At 39.9% G+C, this 22,045-nt stretch overlaps 2 protein-coding genes and 1 non-coding gene across 3 annotated transcripts in view; 1 reads left to right on the top strand and 2 right to left on the bottom strand.

Moving 5' to 3' along the window:
- The window catches only part of LOC131249233 (disease resistance protein RPS2-like), a 34,829-nt gene extending 25,661 nt beyond the window's left edge, over window positions 1-9,168 (bottom strand). The window contains exon 1 of the mRNA XM_058249875.1: window positions 8,671-9,168. Coding sequence (XP_058105858.1) covers window positions 8,671-9,118 — 448 coding nt within the window. The 5' untranslated portion in view covers window positions 9,119-9,168. The remainder of the gene's footprint in view (window positions 1-8,670) is intronic.
- On the top strand, window positions 115-221 carry LOC131250476 (small nucleolar RNA R71). The gene has a single exon (XR_009173401.1). It is a non-coding gene; the product is annotated as a small nucleolar RNA R71 (small nucleolar RNA).
- A 3,690-nt stretch (window positions 9,169-12,858) lies between the features above and the next one.
- Window positions 12,859-17,339, bottom strand: LOC131249777 (probable disease resistance protein At1g52660). The gene is made up of 3 exons (XM_058250540.1): window positions 17,318-17,339; window positions 13,780-13,970; window positions 12,859-13,515 (listed from the first exon to the last, which is right to left on the bottom strand). The coding sequence occupies exons 1-3, from the start codon at window positions 17,337-17,339 to the stop codon at window positions 12,859-12,861; spliced, it is 870 nt and encodes a 289-aa protein (XP_058106523.1).
- Window positions 17,340-22,045: the final 4,706 nt, after the last annotated feature.

The following is a 22,045-nucleotide window of genomic DNA, read 5'->3' as shown; positions in this document are numbered from 1 at the left end:
CAAGCTTCGACATCACTTTTGGTCATGAATGACCCTCCACTGGTGGCGTCAACCATGCGACGGTTTTGGGGTGTCAGACCGTCATAGAAGTATTGAACCTGTTGCCACTTTTCAAAACCATGGTGTGGACATTTAAGAAGTAAATCCTTCCATCTTTCCCAACATTCATGAAAGTGCTCACCCTCTTTTTGTGTGAAATTCGTAATTTCTCTACGGAGAGCATTAGTTTTGTGAACCGGGAAGAACTTGTTTAAGAACTTCTTAGACAGTTGGTCCCATGTAGTGATAGATCCAACTCCTAGAGAATTCAACCATGCTTTCGCCTTATCCTTCAAAGAAAAAGGAAAAAGGCGCAAACGGATCGAATCGTCTGAAAAGTTTTGGAACTTAAAGGTGGAGCAAATGTCTAAGAATTCTTTCACATGATGATATGGATCCTCCTTATCTGAACCATAAAAGGAGGGCAACAATTGTATGACTCCAGGTTTAAGTTCAAAGTGTGCTGCCGTGGTGGCAAGCAACACTATACATGAAGGCGCATTGAATTGGATAGGAGCTGAATAATCTCTAAGAGCTTTAGTTCCATTCTCTTCCGCCATTTCAAATAGGATGTTTCTAAATCTTCTACAAAAGGTTCTTTCTATCTCAGGATCGAAAGGTGCTAGTTCTATGTTCAGAGATCTACGTCCTAGCATAAACTATGTTATCAATATAAGACAGAAAACTAAACTAAGATGCAACCTAAGATGAATAAAACTAAAAATAAAAGTTATGAATTCCTAAAAATAAGAGAAAGCTATGTAAACGAGAATTGGAAGAAAGAACCTGGAAAAGGCGATGATGAATGTCTGAAGATTTGAGAGCTCCTCCTTTTGAAGACAATCTTATTTAGCAGCTTCCTTCCTCAATTCCTGTAGACATAACAAAAAATAAATTGAATTTCCTAAAATAATGCTAGAAAAATCCTAAGCAACGGTTAATTTCTAAAAAAGAAAGTTTCTAATCTTAGAAATAAAAGCTAAGTTAGTTTCTAAAAAGGGAAAAAATTTCTAAAACTAGAAAATAGAAAGTTACTTGAAAGAAGAATCAAAATCTAAAATTAGAAAATAGGAAATTTCTAAAAAAAAAAAGCCTAGAAATAGAAAATTTCTAAAAAAAAATAAAACCCTAATTCTAAAAATAGAAATTAGAAAAAAAAAAAATTGGAAAGAGATTATCAAATTAGTAGTTTATGTCAGGTCCCTACAAAATAGGAAATAGGTTAGTTTCTAAAAAAAAAAAAAAAAAAAAAAAAAAAAAAAAAAAAAACTAAGACTATGAATTATGATAAGAGAGATTCCTAAATCCAATTGGACCGAAACAGTCCCCGGCAACGGCGCCAAAAACTTAATGTTTTATTTAAACCAACTTGATTTAAATGATTTTAAACTCGCAAGTATACGAATCAGATGTAGATATGGTACGTATTACGAGATCGTTCCCACGAGGACTGGTTGTCACAATTCAAAATTAAAGACTCTTCTTAACTAATCTAACAAATATTTGAGATAGTAATTGACTAAACTAAATAAAAATCAATGGAAAAATAATCGAGAGCAATAGTGAGAAAAATTCAATCAAGGAGAAGACTAAGACTTTCGAATCCACCTCTAATTATCATAAACCTCATTTTACCTGTTGATTCATCCTAATTCAGATTGATATCAAAATAAATAGAGCGCACTCTATGTCCTTGGTCGGGCACACAGAATGTATAATTCCTTAAAGCCTATGGATCACATCTTTCCATCCATGGTCAAGCATGGAGAGATGTAGATTCCTGTTTCTTCCTCTATAGGAACCTGTTCATGGTCAGACACAAGCGCCTAAAATAATATTCCAAACAATATCCATAACTAGATTTTGGTTAAACTCATAGCATGGAGAAGTACGGAAATTCCAGTCAAGTACACCAGAGAAAGAAACAAATCAATTAAATCAACATGAAATCAACACATAACAAGGGTTATTCAAATTAGGGGCTTCATCTCAGCCCTAGCTAGAAGATTAGCAATCCATGAATTCAAATAAAAAGAAAGAAAAATAAAATTGATATAAAGAAAACATCTCTCTCTCTCTTCTTCTCTTTTCTTCTCTTTTCTTTTCTTTTCTTCTCTGGATCTGTTCCCTGGCTCTCCTCCCTCTTCTCTACGTTTTGCATCCCTTTTTGTAGCTGGTGGAGTGGCTGGAATGGAGAAAATCGGGTTTGGAAAGCTGTCGTATGCGCAGCGAAAACCCTTTTCGCAGCAAACTTCTGTATCTGCAAAAGTCCCTCATTCTTTGTACTTTATCCGTAAAATCAACGTCTATTGGGACGTTTTTGGCTGTTCTACATGATGGACGGATCAGATCTTCCATCTGATCGAAGATGGTGGGCCACAACTGCCCGAAAGTCGGCTTTTCGCGGACGTGCGTAAGCCTTCGCACGTCCGGCGCTGTGATGCTCGGTGGGCCCCACATAAGCGTTTTCGGGGAAATCCACCCCGTCCATTGGATGCACGACGAAATTTCGGTCAGATATGGATGGTTTTTAACATCCATTGACGCGACCCATAGAAGAAATCACAATAAAATCAATTTTGAACGTCACCGGACAGTCCACTTGTGGCCTCTGTATCTCACACGTGTGCACATATGGGCACAAACTGTAAACATGGTTTTGTAACTCTTGAACCCGTCTACATGATGAACGGCTTGGATCAGACGAACGTGTTACCGGTGGGGCCCACAACGGTCCGGAAAAACGGACTTTCCGTCCGTTACGCGCGCCAGAAAAGGAAGTTTCCGTTCTCGTTCGGTGCACAGGCAGTGCACATGTGCACCATGCACATGTCACACTAGGTGGGGTCCACTGTGATGCTTTCGAGAAATCCAATCCGTCCATCCTATTGCTCATCTTATTTAAACCGTCTAAGTCAACTTTGAAGTATATCCAGATTGTAGGTGGGCCTAAAATTGAAGATTAATGGGCTGATCTGTCCGTTGGCCCACTTCTCGAGATATCCAATGGTTGAAATTTAATATGTACTGTTTATTTATGGCCTCCAGGTCATGTATGAAGTTTCGAGTCAATCGGATGGCAGAAACCATGTGATCTTGCATTTTGGACCATTTTCGGGCCTTTTTAACGTGAACGGCTTGATTTCCTCAGGTCCCTGGCATGTAAATTCTTCAGTATTAGTTCCCTTGAGTGCGTCCCTTGCTCTGGTGACTTCGGAGTGTCAAATCCATGCTTGTAATACTCTTTTTCCATTAACGCTCCTAATTTCATCCTGTAACAAAAATATAATTAAAATATTCCGTTAAACGTTATCATGTACGTAAAATTAGGTAATAATTGGGGTCTGATATGTAATATTCGACCCTCATCAGAAATAGATAGGCCCCATTAAGAGTCAGTTCAGCAGCATATATATTGAACAGTTATGAAATGAAATTCAGAATTTTCAATCCAAATCATATTTAACATTCTTAAAATCTTAAATTTCAAATCTAATTTGAAATGAAAATCTCCAAAAGTGCCTTCTTAAGATCCAAGAGAAAAGGTAGGGTATAAAATCTTGAGTTTTTAATTCTCTCTAACTATCATGACTATCTCCTCTCTTCAGGCATTTATACGCTCTCCTTTTACCTATGTCACATACATACTAACTCTCTCTCAATCAACAATCCCTCATGTCTATCTTCTTCTTATTATTATTCTTCTTTTTAACTATTGAAGAATAAGAAGAAGTTGGTGTTGATTTTTGGCCCTATGGACCCTCTTTCTTTTTTTGATCTTTTTTTTGTAGGTGGGAGAACACCACCTATAGCTTTGTTAATATGAACAATTTTTTTATTTTTTTTTACAGATGATCAGGTGGGCATCACAAGAAGAATTGGGCATCACCTATAGTATAACACCACTAACCAACAGAACAATAGGAACAAGACGAAAGCTAAATACAAACCACACCACAGCTGCATTGTTGCCCCCTGTTGATGTTTTAAGTCTGTTGGAGGGTTTGCTGCCCTGTTTCAGTAGTTGCTGGGGATCAAGGTTTCCTTTTTTGCTGCTTGTGGCCTGCCTTGTTGCCTGTTGCCTGTAGATCGGTTTAGCTTCTGTGGTGTATGTTAGTTCCCTCTGTCATGCTGCCAGTGAGTCTCTAACCCGACTTGTCCCTGGGTTTGGTAGTTGTTTGTTTGTTGGATTCAGCTCGATGGATCGCTGCATCTTGGAAGCATCGCTGTGGAGGCAGGTGTTTGGTCCGTGCTGTCTGTGGTTATAGTGGGCTGGCAGTACTAGTAAAATTCTCTGTTTTGGGAGATTCTCGCCGCTGTGACGTCGAAGCAACCTCTTCTTGTTCTTGTTCTTAATGCAGGGGCATTTTCACACTGGGCTCGACTGGGGTCGCTTGTGGGATGCAGGGGCACACTCAGGGTGGGTGTGGCCCACCGAGGAGGTCTCGTGTTCGAGACTCCTCACCAAGGGTGATTAATGCGCATCTCACACCGGGCTCGAGTGGGGTAGCCCGTGGGATACGGGGACACGCTCGGGGTGGACGGCCCATGTGATTTGGGGCACATGAAGGGGGTTCGGCCGAGGTCTTAAAACCCATGAGATGTGGGGCCTGAGCTATGAGATAAAGGGATTAATTCGCCATACTCTAACAGTTTGAGCTTTTAGAGCAAGTGGTTAATTGTCCTGCATCAAATTTGGTATCAGAGCCAAGGGTTCTTGTAGGGAAATTCATTACATGTTTAGGGTTTGGTTGTTTATGTCCATTACACATCAATTCTCATCATATATGGCTGTTTAGAGGTCCATAAACCCTGACATAAGCTGCTGAAATTTTCTGTTATCCCCTTATTTGAATTATTTTAGAACTTAGTTTTCTATTCCTAGGTTTAGAAAATTTCCTTTTTTATTTTTTTAGAAACTTTCTTAATCTGTTTTTAGAAACTAATTTCCTTTCTTTTTTCGTTTTTTAGAAACTAGATTGCTTTTCTTTAGAAACTTTCCTAATTTATTTTTATTTTTTTTAGAAACTTTCCTAACTTGTTTTAAAAACTTTCCTTTTGTCGTTTTTAGAAACTAGGTTGTTTCTTAAAATAAAATAAAATTTAAAAAAATCTTATATTTTGACAATTATATTGCTGAATTTTGGTTAGTACCCTACACTAAACTTGAAACAATTGCAAGAGTCACTAAACAAGCTGTCCCAGAAGTTGGAGTTTCTAATTAAGCGCTTGGAAATGAACCAATGCTTTGAACAACTTGATGTGCGCATTACCTGACTAAAGACCATCGCCAGGACAAACCCCATCATTGGGGTAGATGTCCAATCTCAGGCAGGTGGCCTGGAGGATAGACCAATGAATGAAGTTGGTCAAGGAATCAATTATGGGTGTGCACCCATGCACCCACCCCATGAGAGACATCAAGACCACTATTTTAAAGGGTACAACATGCGTAGCCTTGTGGCTGGAGAGAGTACACCAGAGGTTAGTGTAGAGTTACCCACTGAGGCCATTTTGGTAATGGATGAGTTACGTGATGTCTTTCCTGATGATCTACCGGATGAGTCTCCCCATAGGAGGGATATAGAGCACACCAGAACATGGGACACTGTAATACCTACAGCCGAGTTTACATTAAATAATTCGATCGATAGGTCCATAGGTCTAAGTCCTCGTGAAGTCATTACTAGTTATAAACCTAGGAAACATATTGATCTTGTCCCTATGTCACTGTCCCATAGGCTGTCAGAGTCTACAGAGTCTTTTGCATATCACATTCATTCATGGCATTAAGAAATCGGGCAGAAGATCATGACTAGTAATGAACATTGCACATTTTCTGCAAACCAGCATAAACGTTTCAAAGAATTCAATATCAGAGACTCCGTGATGGTCCGCATTAGCCCCGAGCAGTACCTTCCGAGGGCCGTTCGTAAGTTACATGCGCGTAGCGCTAGACCCTTCAAAATTATAAAATGAAACGGTCTCAATATGTATGAGGTAGATCTTTCACCTTCCATGGGAATTAGTTTCACATCCGATGTGGAGGATTTAGTTACTTTTCAAGGGACCACTGATACTTTGTCCGGCCCTTCGTCCACCCATCCTGATTCCCCATATTTATCCCTTGAACCATGGCCCATTCCCAATCCATTTTACCAGCCTCTACCTCACATACCTACTCTTCCTGACCTTTTTTCCCAACCTCTACCTCCAATACCTACCCTTCCCAACCCATTTTCTCAGCCTCTACGTCCCATACCTACCCATCCCGACCCATTTTCCCAGCCTCCCATACCTACCATTCTCGACTCATTTTTCCAGCCTTTACGTCACATACCTACCCGTCCCGACCCATCTTCCCAGCCTCTACCTCCCATACCTACCTGTCCCGACCCATCTTTCCAGTCTCTACCTCCCATACCTATCCTTCCCAACTCATTTTCCCAGCTTCTACCTCCCATACATAACCATCACACACCCAAAAAGAAAATAGAGGATATCCTGGTCCATCAAATAGTTTCAACGTCGAACGACGGGTTTCAAAAGTACGTGGTTAAATGGAAGTCACGCTCAGCTTCAGACAGCACGTGGCTCACTAAGGAGGAGCCTCAGAGACTTAATCCTGACATCCTGGAGCGGTTCAAGAGTTTTATTTAGCCAATGGTGAAATCTTTGCAGCCGGAGAGAATTGATGAGAACATCACGCGCACTCACACTGCCCCCTACGCACGTACGCCAGAAGGAGGGCCCCACCGTCAATCTGGATCGATGGCGACGTCTAGGGAGGGCCTCCTGATTAGAAGATGGAGTTTCAGTTCAAGAGAGTGGGCCCGATAGCCAAGAAAAGCCCATCATGGGATCTCATGATCGTGGTCCACTAGTCGGATTGATTTTATATTTTAGGTTTTGCTTATTTATGTTATTTAGAACATCGTAAACGCTTTAAATTTCTTTGATCGGTTTTTATTTTAGTTTACTTCATCGCCAAGTAATAGGTTGCGCACATGACATGAGTTTTGGGGTATATAATTTTTCCTATAAATAGGCACCCCTTGTAGTTCTTTTGATTCATTAAAGATTAATAAAAATTCTGCGTTTTTCTACTCTGAGTTGTGAAGCCTAATTGGGTGCGAAGCCCTCCCTTCATCGAAGGGTTAACTACCATGGTGCGAAGCCACATCTATCCCGATTCGCCCCCATCCATCGTCATCTCTACTACCCATCTTTTACCCCCCTTCTTCTCATCTCTCCCTATCATCTACACTTCGAATCAATCATCTATTACAGCAATTCTCCTCCCCACAACAGAATTTCAAAATCTGCCCCTACAGGAGGGCTGAAACTTCGGCAAAATACCATGCACAAACCGTACATCGGATCGAGCTGAGATTTGGAGGTTTTGGAGTCCATCCCTGGCCGACTAGGGTCAAGGTGGCCTTTTTCTGAATAGTGGGCCCTACACATGTGCGGCCGGGATCACACGCATATATGTCTGGGCCATTGTTGTTGTCCACGCGTGCGGTACTTCTCTGATTCGTCTCTCTCCTCTCTTTCACTCCGCTTTCACCCATAATCCCTAAACTTAACCCTAAATCACTCAAAATCTTCAATTTTATGCCCATTTTCTTACCCTAGGGTTCCCTGAATTAGAATTTCTAAATCCCTTGGATTAGGGACTGATTACTATGCATGTGTGGATGCTTATTTCTTATCTTTAAGTATCGTTTGGTTCATAATTTTTATTGATCCAGCCCTATCATGTGTAGGCCTGGACTCATATAGATTCCCCTTAATTGAATGTTTGGACTTTCATGTGGGATATGAAATTTGTGTAATTGTTTCTAAACTAACGTGATCTTAAGCCTGAAATCTCGCATATCATATTTAATTTTCATGTCCTGTATCAAATTGGTATCAGAGCGGGAGGTCTCAGGTTTGAGACTCCTCACCGGGGGTGATTAATGCAGGGGCATTTTCACACTGGGCTCGAGTGGGGTTGCTTGTGCGATGCAGGGGCACACTCGGGGTGGGTGCGGCCCACGGAGGAGGTCTAGTGTTCGAGACTCCTCACCGGGGATGATTAATGCGCATTTCACAACGGGCTCGAGTGGGGTAGCCCGTGGGATGCGGGGACACGCTCGGGGTGGGCGGCCCATGTGATTTGGGGCCCACGAAGGGGGTTCGGCCGAGGTCTTAAAACCCATGAGATGTGGGGCCTGGGCTATGAGATAAAGGGATTAATTCGTCATACTCTAACAGTTCGAGCTTTTAGAGCAAGTGGTTAATTGTCCTGCATCAGTTCTCATTTTCTTTTCATTCCATGCCCTTCTCGTCCTCCTTCGTCTTCTTCTTTAAAAAGAAGTTGGAGTGTTTTGGTGTTGGGATCATCCCACTCCAATGCATCCTACCAACCTTTGCATCCTTTGATCGCTCCTCCCACAAGAAATTTTAAGTGGCCCAAAGAAAGAGGGATCTTCTTCAACTGACAACAACCCACAATAGAAATCTCAATCAGGGAAGGACAAATGATTATCCACTTACAAATGCATTTCAATTTCCCTACATTTATCAAATTCAACTCCCTCAAGTTAGGGAGTAAGATGGTATTGTTATTGTTGTTGTTATCACCTTCTTCAACCATAGCTTTTTCTCCTCCTTGTATCACCTCCTCCATCTCACTGCATTCAGCAATATCGATTTGTTCAAGGCATTGGAGGTGCTGAAACAATTCAAGTGACATGAGATTCTCCAATACATGGCATTCATGGACAGTCAGGCGTCTTAGGCATGCAAATGAACCAGGTAGCAAGACTCCCTTACACAGGCCCCTGAAACTCGGAAGCTCTCTTAGACACAGAAACTGGATTGAGGGTAAAGACGTTATGGTGGTGTTGTCTCCTATCAACAACAACCACTCTACGCTGCATGAGAAGATGCCACGTTCCTGTAAGCGTTGCAAGCGAGACAAGCATGGTAAGCTTGACAGTTGGCATCCATACATATCCAAGACTTCAATATCATTAGGAAGCACGAAGGAAGTCTCTTCCCCAATGAAATTACAATTAACAAAATCCATCCTGTATTTCTCTTAGATGAGACTACGGGATTCCGAGCTGAGATGGACGTTTTTCAAGCATTTCCAATGTCCAAATCTGAAATACCTATCAAAATCAACCCACACTTTAGAATGAATATAAACCTCTTTGAGGTTAACCAAACATTCCATCCCATTTGGAAGCTCTTTGATTCCAGTATAAGAGAGGTTCAAAAGCCTTAGGGCCTGTTTGGGAGCGTGGATTTAGAACCCCCAGGATTCGGAACCCCCATGATTAGAAACCCCCTGGATTTGCAATCCTCCCACCCCCTATATTTGCAATTCTCCCAGTGTGTTTGGCACCCTGGAGTGTGAATCAACTTTAATCCAATACTACCTAACCATGACATACTTACAGGGATTTGAATTTAATTACTAAATTAACTTTATTATCTCTAATTAGTGAAGATATGTAATTTTTGATACAATGGTTGTAATAAGCCCGCTGGAATATATGCTTTGTTCGAAAATGATGAAATTCCAACTCTCGGATGGACCACAAGCACAAGATCATGTCTGAGTGACTAACCAACGATTTTTAATCGTTGATTTATATGGACAATGTTTGGCCAGTGCTGGACAATGTTTGGACGGTGCTGATTTACATGGACAATGTTTGGACAGTGCTAATCATCATTGGTAGGCCATGTACCCAATAGAATGATAGTGTATAGTGACACACATGTTAGTTGCAATGATTTTAGGTGTAATCCAAGCTCTCACTTACAAACCCATTAGAAACCCCTGGATTTGAAAGCCCGGTTACTTTATGCTGCCAAACTACCAAGGGATTTGAAACCCCTCAAATCCCCTCCAATCCACGGTGCTAAACAACCCCTTATATGCTTCAGCTTTGTTAAGGATGATACCTCCCTTAACCTCCTACAATTATTTAGGCCCATTTGTTAACACTTAATATTTTCACTTAATGGAAAATTCTGAAAGCGTTCAAAGTTTAGTGGTATTTGTTAATGTAGAATAAGTGAAGCACTTCCTCATTTTTAGCTGAAATTTTTCAATGAAATGGGTCTAGCTTAATGGCGAATCAAGAATATGTTCGGTGATTATTATTTTTTAATTCAAAATTGACCTTTGCGATATAGATTTTCTCCCTCAATACACAATCTAACTTTTAATGTGTGACACTTCTCTAAGCCCCCACTATGATTTATGTGTTAGCTATGATTTATGTGTTAGATCCACACTGTCCATCAACTTTTATATATCATTATAAAAAATAATATGGAAATTTTTTTTTTACTTTTTTTTAAAAAGCACATCCAAAGTTCAAGTGGGCAATACGAGACGAAACAGTGGGGAAAGGAATGCCCACCGTTAAACACTTCCCAGGCTCCACCTTAATGTTTATATTCCATCCAAACCGTATATAAGGCCAATTTCACTGAGATGAAATGAAAATACCATGAATTTAAACCGGTACGAAACTTTTGTAGCCATATAAATGTTTCAATGGTGGTCGCTAAATCCCTACTATTTCCTTTCGTGTGGCCCATTTAAGTTTTGAATACACCTTAGTTTTGGTCCCATGTCCTAAAATGATCTCAAAAAATGGCTGGACGGAGTGGCTTTCTCACAAATATTGCAGTGGGCCCCACACAGACCATCGGTCACTAGCCAATCGGACACGGATTAGATATTGACAGGTTGAGTAGGGAGCCCCGCTACTGAAGTGAGGTGACCAACTTCTGTGGGCCCCACCATGATGCATGTTTTGTATCCACACCATCCATCCATTTGGAGAGATCATATTAGGATATAATTCAAAGAATGAGCCAGATCCAAAGTTCGAGCGGACGCCACTACATAAAACATTGGGGAGAGTGTCGCCCACCATTACATAAAAGTTTTGATCAAGCTGATATTTGTGTTTTCCCTTCTTTCATGTCTGCTTTAACACATGAACAGGTTGGATCTCAGAAAAACATCATGGTGGACCTTCAGAAGGTTTCAACAGTGGGCGTCACTCTCTCCACTGTTTTCTGTGGTGGGGTCCACTCAAGCCTTGGATCTGCCTCATTCTTTGTATCATGCGCTAAAATGATATCTCAAAATGTATGGACTGTGTGGATACAAAACACACATCATGTTGGGCCCACAGAAGTTGGTGACGTCACTTCAGTAGCGAGTTTCTGATCCACGTCCTAGCCAATCCGATCCGAAACGGATTGGCTACTCGCCCTGCCACCAGCCCGGTGGCTGTCGGTGCTCTGTTGGCACCATCATGATATATGTGTTTCATCCATTCCGTTCATCCATTTTTACAGATCATTTTAGGACTTTATCCAAAAAATGATAGAGATATAAATCTCAGGTGGACCATACCACAGGAAAACAACAGTGATTGGATATCCACCATTAAAAACATCCTAAGGCCCACTGTAATGTTTATTTGATACCCAATCTGTTGATTAAGTCATACAGTCCTAGATGAAGGGAAAAAACAAAGATCGGCTTGATCCAAAAATTTTATGGCCCCAAAATGTTTTTAATGGTCAACACTCATTCAACACTGCTTCCTGTAATGTGGTCCACTTGAGATTGAGATATACCTATTTTTTGGTCTCACATCATAAAATGATCTGAAAAACTAGATGGACAGCATGGATGAAACATATACATCATGGTGGGGCCCACAGGGCACAACCACCAGCCATTGGCCGGTGGCAGGGGTAGTAGCCAATCCGTTTCCTAGCCAATCTACCTCGACACCATCCGGTGGCTGGTACCCGGTGCTCTGTAGGCCCCACCATGATGTATGTGTTTCATCCATTCGGTTCATTCATTTTTATAGATCATTTTAGGACTTGATCCCAAAAATGAGAGGGACATAATTCTCAAGTGGACCACACCACAGTAAAACAGTAATGATTAGATATCCACAATTAAAATCCTCCTAAGGCCCACTGTACTGTTTATTTGACATCAAATCCATTGATACAGACTGTGGGGCCCACCATAATGTTTGTGACTACATCCATGCTGTCCATTTGTATAGAAAGTTCATTCTTAGGCATGATCCAAAAAAATGAAGCAGATCCAAATCTCAGGTGGACCATAGTACACGAAAATGTGGTAAATGACAATTAAAATTTTCTTGTGGGCCACAAAAGCTTTGGATTAAGATGATATTTGTGTGGTCTCTTCATTTAGGTCTTCTTGACCTTAGCAATAGTTTGGATGACAAATAAAATTTTGGTGGAATCCATGAAGTTTTTAATGGTAGGGATTCAATCACAACTATTTCATGGGGAGACGGGCAAATGTATCTAATTAACATATTTCAGACATTAGGGAAGTTAGTTAACAAACAAGTTGTTCTAGACTTAATACTTAATTTTCTAACTTCAAATTCAGACTTTAGATTCATATTTCAGATTTAGGCTTCAGATTTAACAAATGGGCACTTAGAATGTACACAGGTTCTCCATATTCTGGCATATACTCAATACCAGTGTCAGAGAGGTCGGGAACTCTAATGTTGTCTATGCAATTGAAGAACTTGTGAGAAATGTTGTGCAATGACAATGTAGACAGTTTTGGGCAGTTGGGTTCGCCCGAAAGCATTTCAATTTTAATTTGCATTGAGGAAAAATTTTCAACATCTTCAACAAATTTTTTAACACCAATTGATACCTACATGAAAGAGATCAAATCCTCTCAGATTTTATTCAACCGTAACTAAATTTTAAAATTGAAAAAACTTAATCATCCATGCATTCGATCTCCATCGTAGAGCATTTTAACTCCTCTAATGCATTTCTCCATTCTCTAATGTCGTTCTTTTCTCTCATTGCCCTTGCTATTGTGATGATTCTAAGTGGCAAACTACCACATTCTTCGGTAACAAGCTTCGCAATCCGTTCTACTTCCGGAGAAAGCACCACATCAGCCCCAAGCCTTTCCTTAAACAATTCCCATGCTTCTTCTCTTGAGAGAACCTCCACTTCAAACTTTTTTTGGCACCCCATACCTCGACACACATTTTTTGATCGAGTAGTCAATACTATTTTGTTTGTATTGCCCTCTGGAATCCCTACCTTTTCGAATGGAAATGGTTTCCACATATCATCTAAGATGATAACAAACTTTTTCCTTCGCTTCAAAGCCTGAAACAGTTTCATCGACCTTCTTATTTCATCCTTTTCATAGGAAAGTTCCAATTTTATTTCTTGTGCAATAAGATTTTGTAGTTTTTCAATACTAAAATCATTAGAAACCGTTACCCAAATAGCAATGCCAAATATTTTGGAGCTCTTTATTCTATTGTACATTTGGGTCATGATGGTCGTCTTGCCAACGCCCTCCATACCATACACACCAATAATTCTGACCTCATGATCCATCAATGACTCCCAAATCTGTTCCAAATTTCTCTCAATTGTCATTCTACCCACTAGTTTCGTTGTGGGCATAATTCTCATTTCAAGTAATAGATCAGCAAAGAACCCTTATAAAAATCGACCTTTCTCTTTAAGCTTCACCACCTCTTCAATATTCTTTATGACAAGATTTCTCAATGCTTCATGTGAGTGTAAGAAATCTATCCCTACTTCTCTACAATCCTCTTCTATCTTAGTCATTTGGCTTGTAATATTTTCCACATTTTCTATTCATAAACTCACCTCTGCCTTTGGCGTCTTTCCATCCGCTACCTTGGCTGTGTGAAGTGCAATAATTACATCAGTCTGCCAGCTATCCAACTCCTGCATTTCGGTCCTCAAGAGATCAAGATTCTCTTCGAGGCTTCTAGATTTGATGTTTTGAACCCATGTAGTCCTAGCAATCTTCGAGATGAAATATTCCATAGCCACTCCTGCAATAGAAATTTAGAAATTTAAAATTAACAATTATTGAGCCAAAAAATAAATAAGTTAGGGCGTCTTTGGTAGCACTACATTTCATGAAAATTTGTACGGGTCATAGTTTAAATACCCAAAAACTCTACTAAACTCGATGTTCTTTGGTAGCACCACACTTAAGGGTAGTTAAGTAATTAATCTCTTCTTTAGCGTACATGACACAAGGAGAAATACTGTTTACAAGGGTTCAGATTTTGCCAGTTCCCAAAGAGAGAATAGTGGAAGGTTGAGATTTTGACCAGCTCACTGGGAGAAAACCAAGAAATGTGCCCTGCGATCTTTAGGTGGAAGTTTCAGATCAGAGCCTATACAACATGCATCAGCAATCTGGGCGATTCATCAGATAGGATCCACCTTAAGTGTGTGTGTGTATATATAAATCAAAGTAGCACAGCCATCAAGTGAGCCAGCACATGCACATCTAAACTGAACTGTTCTTGTGGCCCACTTTTATTATGCAAGTTTTGATCTACTTTATCAGTGGGCCAACATTATTTTTGATCCACGGTATGTTGATGGTATCCCCTGCCTGATGATGGCCCAGATCATTGAAATGTCAGCCCAACAAACTTCATGTATTGTACGCACTATGGAAAGTTTTGTACACCATTCAGCCTCCTCTTCATCAAGGGCCTGTTTGGATACAACCCCATAAGTGGCCTTTTTTTTTTTAGCAGCAAATAAGCTACTTATTTAATAAAAGTTGGTTTGGTAAGCACGTTTTTAAAAGCAATGCTATCAGAATCATTATCATATCTCAAATCATTATGAGGATTGAATCATTGTATCGAATCGGAAATCTTAAGAATTTTTCATGATTTTCTTAAAATTTTGAAAAAAAAAAAAGAAAATCTAAATAAATCAGATTAAAAAAAAAAAAAAAAACACATTCCAGATAAGTCATATGTCAATTTGGTGTTTCGAACAATTTAGAAGAAATCATAAAATTAAAATACAAAAAAAGTTTCACAATTTAGTATTGCAAAATAATTTACCTGTTCTAAACGATTCTTAAAGCACCCACCCAATGTTGTTAAAATCGTTATCGTATACTGAGTCATAAGATTTTTTTATGATTTGCTTATATATATATATATATATATATATATATATATATATATATATATATATATATATATATATATACACACACACACACGTGGAACGATGGTGCCGCGGATTTCAGGCGAAAGACTTTGCAGGAAGTTACTGCACTGGGAACCCAGGTGGGGTCCACTGTGATGTTTGTGAGAAATCCTACCCATCCATCCGTTTCCTGAGTTTATTTTAAGACATTATGCCAAAAATGAACCATTTCCAAAGCTCAAGTGGGCCGGAAACTTGATAATTGAATGTCCACAGTTGAAATATTCATGGGCCACAGAAGTTTTGAATCATGCTAATATTTGTGATTTCAGTTCATCCCAGAATGAATGAAGTTATTAACAGTATGGATGTCATTTAAACATCACTGTCGAACCCAGGTAGGTTTCAACGGTAGGAATTTCCCTAACCACATTTTACTTTAGCACGGCCCACTTGAGCTTTAGATATGGTTCATTTTTAGCCTCTTGCCCTGAAATGAACTCACAAAACTGATGGAAGAGGAGGATTTCTCACAAACATCACAGTGTCCTATCTAGATGGTTCCCAGCGCAGGAACTTCCCGCGAAAGGCTTTCGCAGGAAATCCGCGTCCAATCTGCGTCCGTCTATGAAATGGGATTGCCTACTGAGCTCTCTTATCCTACTGAGTAAACTATGTTGGGCCTACCATGAATGTATCTGGTCTATCCACACCGTACATCCGTTTTTCCATCTTAATTTAGGGGTTGAGACCAAAATTTAAGTATACCCAAAGATCAAGTGGACCATTCCATTGGAAGCAGTTGGAATAATGACTTCTACCGTTGAAACCTTTCTAGAGCATAGAGTGATGTTTATTTATCATCCAACCCGTTCATAAGATCACACAGACATGGATGAAGGGAAAAAACAAATACGATCTTGATCCAAAACTTCTGTGGCCCCCAAGAAATTTTCAACGGTAGATGTTCAATTAACACTGTTTCCTATGGTGTGGTCCATATGAGCTTTGGATATATTTCATTTTTAGGATTAAGCACTAAAATTATCTGTTAAAATAGATGGACGGAGTGGATAAAATAGATAAATCACGGTGGACCCCACTGAGTTTACTCAGTAAACTGAGAGTTACTCAGTACGCAATCCGCTTCCGATCGGCAGGGACGCGGATTTCCTGCGGAAGGTTTCGCAGTAAGTTCCTGCGGTGGAAACCTGGGTGGGTCCCAACGTGATGTTTTTGAGAAATCCATTCTGTACATCCGTTTTCTGAAATCATTTTAGGACCTAAGACCAAAATTGAGAAGAATCTAAGACTCAAGTGGGCCGCACTAGAGTAAAAGGTGGGTAAGAAAATTCCTACCATTGAAAACTCTCTGGGTTAGAAAGTAAAGTGATGTTTACATGACATCAATACCATTAATAACGTCATTCCTACTGGGATGAACTGAATATTAGCCTGATTCAAAGCTTATGTGGCCCCATGAATATTTCAACTGTGTACGTTTAATACTTACATTTTAGGCCCACTTGTGCATTGGATACGGCTCATTTTTGTCCGAATATCCTAAAAATATGTCGGAAAAACGGATGGCCAGGGTGGATTTCTCAAAAACATCACGTTGGGCCCCACCCAGGTTTCCAGCGCGCTTTCGCAGGAAATCCGCGTCCATCGGGACGTTTGTTAACTTCTAAAATAGCAATAATGCGGAATGTAAATTTTTTGTATACGGAATTATTTTTTTTTCTGAATTGTTTGCGCAGTACAAAACAACTTTTAACATGTGTGAAACTTCTTCATATCCCACCGTGATTTATGTGTCCGATCCATATCTTCCATTAACTTTTTCAGAACATTCATGGTATGAACAAAAAAAGAGGCAGGTCAGGTCCAGGAATTAATTGGACCATAAGGTGGGGATCAAACGTCCACCATTAAAAACTTCTCGGGAGCTTGAGAAGTTTCAGATCAAGCTGATATTTGTGCTTCCACTTCACCAACATCTACATGACCCTGTGAATAGGTTGGATGGTAAAAAAAAAAAATACATGACATTGGCCATTAGAAAGGTTTCAACGGTGGATGTCATTATCAATGTCATTATCACTGCAGCATCGTTTGGTGTGATCCACCGCACCAGAGCTGTGGACCTGCTTTATTTTTAAGATCATATATTAAAATAACATGAGAAAAACAATGAACGTCGTGGATAAAATACTTGCATCACGGTGGGCCGCCATAGAATCTTGCCCGAACGGGGTAAGACACAATCTGCGTTCGAAGCGGATGGGCTGGGACGGAGATATTAGAAAGAGGATTGGTTGTTGTATTGATGTCAGCAAGTTCTATAAGTCCTATCATGATTGTCCATCCATTCTGTGAGCTCGTTGTGAGGCTTAAGCCGAAAAATAAGAAAGATCTAAAGATAAAGTGGACCACACTGCAAATAGAAGTAGGGGATTGCACATCTACCATTGAAACCCTTTTGGGGTCACAGAAGTTTCGGATCAATATGAAAAAAAAGAATTCTCTTCATCCAAATATTTTTGACCTAATATGCGGATTTTTTAACGGTGAAAATCATTATCCCTATTTTTGGTGTGGTCCATTTGAGTTTTGGATATTATTCATTTTTTTGGCTAATGCACTAAAATGATCTCAAAAATTTGATGACTGGTGTGGACATAATAAATACATCATTGTAGGGCCCATGTAACTTTGATCTCCTTTGAACCCTTAATACAACTTGGAGCTCAAGGAGGGTCGGCGCTCGTCTTGGCACGACACGTATCTACACTAGCTATATCCCTGCGACCAGCCACCGGTGGCTGATGGTCGGTACTCTGTGGGCCCTACCATGATGTATTTGTTTAATTCATTCCGTTCATCCATTTTTAAAGATAATTTTAGTGCTCAATACAAAAAAATGAGAGGAATATAAATATCAGGTGGACCACACCAAAGGAAAACAATAGTGATTGGATATCCACCATTAAAATCCTCCTAAAAGTCACTGTATTGTTTATTTAACTTTCAATCTGTTGATCAGGTCATACAAGCCAGATGAAGGGAAAAAACAAATATCAGCTTGATCTAAAAACTTTTATGGCCCCCAAAAGGTTTTTAATGGTCGACTCTCATTCAACACTGTTTCCTGTAATGTGGTCCACTTGAGACTTTGATATACCTAATCTTTGTTCTCATACTCTAAAATGATCTGAAAAAATAAATGGACGGCATGGATGAAACAAATATATCATGGTGGGGCTCACAGAACAGCGACCATCAGCCATTAGCTGATTGCCTAATTAAAATGATAGTAACTGAATCAATTGATAAGACAATTCCCAGAAAAATATAAACATAGAAGGCGGAGCAATTCGTATCATTAAAGATATGAAAAGACAGGATAATTTACATTGTAAAAGGCACGAAAGAGGTCATAATTGATAGTGAAACATATAATAGCATGGAAGATTTGTAATATGAAGGCATGTAAAAGATAATATAAAATAACATCATGGCATGAAAAGGCATAATAAATGTAACAACTTAAATTAGTATAAGCTTAAAGGATAAAAACCCTCACCTTTAGCTATTTGATGGTTCCTTACAAAAGTTAGGTATTCAGACGTTAGAAGGCGCCCTTTAGGTTTAAATCTTGTCTATATTTGCCTGACTTGAATCGATTAGAGAGTTTGTTAGCTTTAACTAACTTAGTGAATATAAGAGGACTTGATTCTAAGACCCCAGCTAGGTATTTCCTTTGTTGGTGCGTTTCCACCTTGAAAGCACATTCCTCCACCGAGTTGACTCGGTTCAAGATGGTGGAAGACGTCTCTCCGTTGCAAAGAAAAGGGAAGGTAAAGGAAGAAGAGGACCCAAAAATAACCCAAGAACCGGAATCCTTACCTTCCAATGTCTGCTCGACGCTAAACCGGGCCGCTACCAGTCTTCCTCTCTGTTTCTCCTTCTTCTTTCCTCTCTCGTCTTTCTTCTTTGTTTTATTTTCTTCCCTACTTGTCCTCTCAGTCACGAGAGGCGTTCCTTATATAGCCCCGGGGAGGCCTTCCAGATTCTTCTTGCGCAAGAAGATGGCGTGCGTGAAACCTTACGCGGTATGAGAGAACGCCGCACTGCGACCCTCTTTTTTTTTCGGTGTAGGGACAATCGGAGTCGTTGGCAGGCCACCATCCTCCTTCTGATCATCTCTGATGGCGCGGGAGTGGTCGGATCTCCCATTCCCAACGTTTACATGGTTAGGATCGGTGCTATGATCCGGGTCCCGATCGTCCAGCGCAGCGGAAGTCTCTTATTGCGTTCGGTTTTTCCGCCGTTCGTCCCCGTTGCGGAACGCATGGATCCGCATTAAGTGGTGGGGCCCATGACAGAATTTTCGGGGAAATCCACTCCTTCCATTGGATTCCTCTCATGATTCTGAGCTAGAATGACGTGGTAGAGATCGGGTTTGAGGTGGCCCGCAAGGTCTTTCTTGGTGCCGTCTACTTTACGTTTGAACGGTTGGAAACCACCCTCGCTACCCTTTTGCAAATTCTCCGCCTAGGCCTTGATCAGCTGATCCGTCCGATGGACGGTTCGGATCGTGCAACGGATGATAAACAGAGAGTCGTGGTGTCCGTTTCTCCCACGTCTCCGTCTTTTAAACCGTCCGCTGTCACAGCGAGTAAGAAGGAAATCGGTTCGTTTGTACGGCACCAGTGGGTCCACTTCTGATGACATTATGGGAGATCTACTCCGTTCATTGGTTTGGTAGGGTCCTGTTAAGTCAGTTACCAGAATATGGGGTGGATCCGAGATTTGGGTGGGCCCCACCATTAGTCCCTATGAGAACTGTGTTCACCGTTGAACTGAGAAATCAGTTACGTGAATTCTTGGTTTTTATTTGCATGTAATAGGTGGGGTCTACTATGGTGATCTTTTGAAAAATCTGCTCCCTTCATTGACTTCAGCTCGCTATGTGGACCTATGGACCCAAGTTTGAAGTAGATTCGAGTTCTAGGTGAGCCAAAGGGTCCGATCGTGTATCGAGAATATTCACCGTTGAAACTTGATTTGAAATTTATCCAATGGTGGCATGCACTTAGTATTCCCTTGTTTATAATTCTACCATTTCTTTTTCCACACTTCTGCGGTCCATAGTCCATAACTCACGACTCTACTGTCCAAATGTAATGAGATTTGACGGGTTATCTTTATTTTTCGCGCTCTCTTATTAGGCTAAATTTGAGCATCTCTTTGGGATGACTAATATACTCTTTTAATGGTTAATACACTTTAAAATTTCAAAATAACGTTTATACTCACCTAATTTACAAGTTACCAAGTGGTTTGGGCCTATCCTCTAAGATCTTCATGATGATCGGTTTACCATAATATTCGTGTGGTCCGTTTAGCAGATCTAAACATAACCGACAGTTAGATAACTTACTAAAAATAAGGAAACTTTGATAGTTAGCATTCTAATAATGTATCTAGGTGATTGTACTGTCAGTTTTGTAAATGGACGAACACAATGTGGTTTTCTGGAATGATTAAAGGTAGGACATGTATATTGTTAGATTCGAGTGACTTTTTCACATGTCTAAGTTTCTCATATTGTAATTCTAATGGTATGTGAAGCATATCCATATGGTGTGAACAAGATGGACGGGTCAGAATCTTGATCTAATAAGTGTATGAACGGATATAGAGGTCAAATAGTTAATTTATTATGATCTAATCGCTGAAATTCGACGTGTATGGTTAATTTATGATAATTAGGTTTGATATAAAATTTCACATGAAACGGATTGTGGAAACCATGTGATCTAGAATTCAGGGATCCAGGTTAATAACATTTTAATAATTATTGCTGATATGTGAGTTTTGAGAAATCTAATGGCTCCACATGGTTATATGCACATTTCTAAGAAATTTTTACAAAAGAATGTATATATAAATCATTATGGATATGGAGTTATTCGTCAGGTCATTCATGAGAAAGTATTTATATCAAATCACGTGATGGATAGTTTTATCTTGAAATCAACTGTCAGATGGTTGAATTTATTGAATTGAGGTAATTTTCAACGGTTATGTTTGTGTCAAGGCAAGAAGGTAACACTAAGATAGTTGGATTGGTATCGTACACGTGTACATATTAACTAAATTTCTTAGTAACACTTGAGAACTTTCAATACTCAGGTATTGAAAAGTTCGGGCGTTACACGTGACTTGCCTACAATCGAGGTTAAAAAGAACTCTTGTAACCTCTTATAGACTCAATGAAAAAGTGTGTACATTTGTCCAATGTGGGCCTGCAGTAGAAATTAGCAAATCATCATTTCCTATTAGGCGATATTTGCCTTTTGCAGCGATCACAGCATCTACAACAGCTGCGGTGTCCTTTCATTGTCCCACATTACTGGTTGTAGGTAACAGTTACAGGCAATTTGCATCCCTTTTGTCTTCGAATGCCCTTATTATCAGGTGATGTGGTGCTTCAAGTGAGTCAATTGAATGGCATATGCATACAATCGTGGACCCCAAAAATAATAATTTGGAAAATTTTAATGGTGTCACTTCCCATCCCATTGGGTATCAAAACCCCCTTTGTGGGAACATTCTAACCCTTAAATAGGTGGCTAATAACTAGAAAGTTAGGAAACAAAGCATAACAACCATTCACATTCAGTCAAGATAAAGGCTTAACATTTCATGCTCAAGATCTCTCAATCTATTTGATTTTGGAGTACATGTCATCAATGTCGTGATCCACCACAGCAACAGTTTGATTACTGAACCATGGCCCCACTTTTATAATTCATGGAGCGATTCCACTTGAATCTCACGCCTAGATCACTCAAAGCTCTCTCAGGCCACCATTATATATATATAATCCAATCCACTCATCAGGTGATAACCCTTATTTTCACCATACATACCA

The sequence above is a fragment of the Magnolia sinica genome, chromosome 6 (assembly GCF_029962835.1).
Source record: "Magnolia sinica isolate HGM2019 chromosome 6, MsV1, whole genome shotgun sequence".
NCBI classification, from domain to species: domain Eukaryota; kingdom Viridiplantae; phylum Streptophyta; class Magnoliopsida; order Magnoliales; family Magnoliaceae; genus Magnolia; species Magnolia sinica.
The sequence above is the reverse complement of the archived record's forward strand: the minus strand, read 5'-3'. Positions and strand labels throughout refer to the sequence as shown.

Bases quoted from the DNA above. Each gene is read 5' to 3' on its own strand.
- LOC131249777 (XM_058250540.1), bottom strand. From the start codon at position 17,339: ATGGCGGCCCACCGTGATGCAA. The intron at 13,971-17,317 runs GTATTTTATCCA...TTTCTATTGCAG, and splicing joins GGCGGCCCACCGTGATGCAA to GAGTGGCTATGGAATATTTC. The intron at 13,516-13,779 runs GTGAGTTTATGA...AATTTGGAACAG, and splicing joins GAAAGACGCCAAAGGCAGAG to ATTTGGGAGTCATTGATGGA.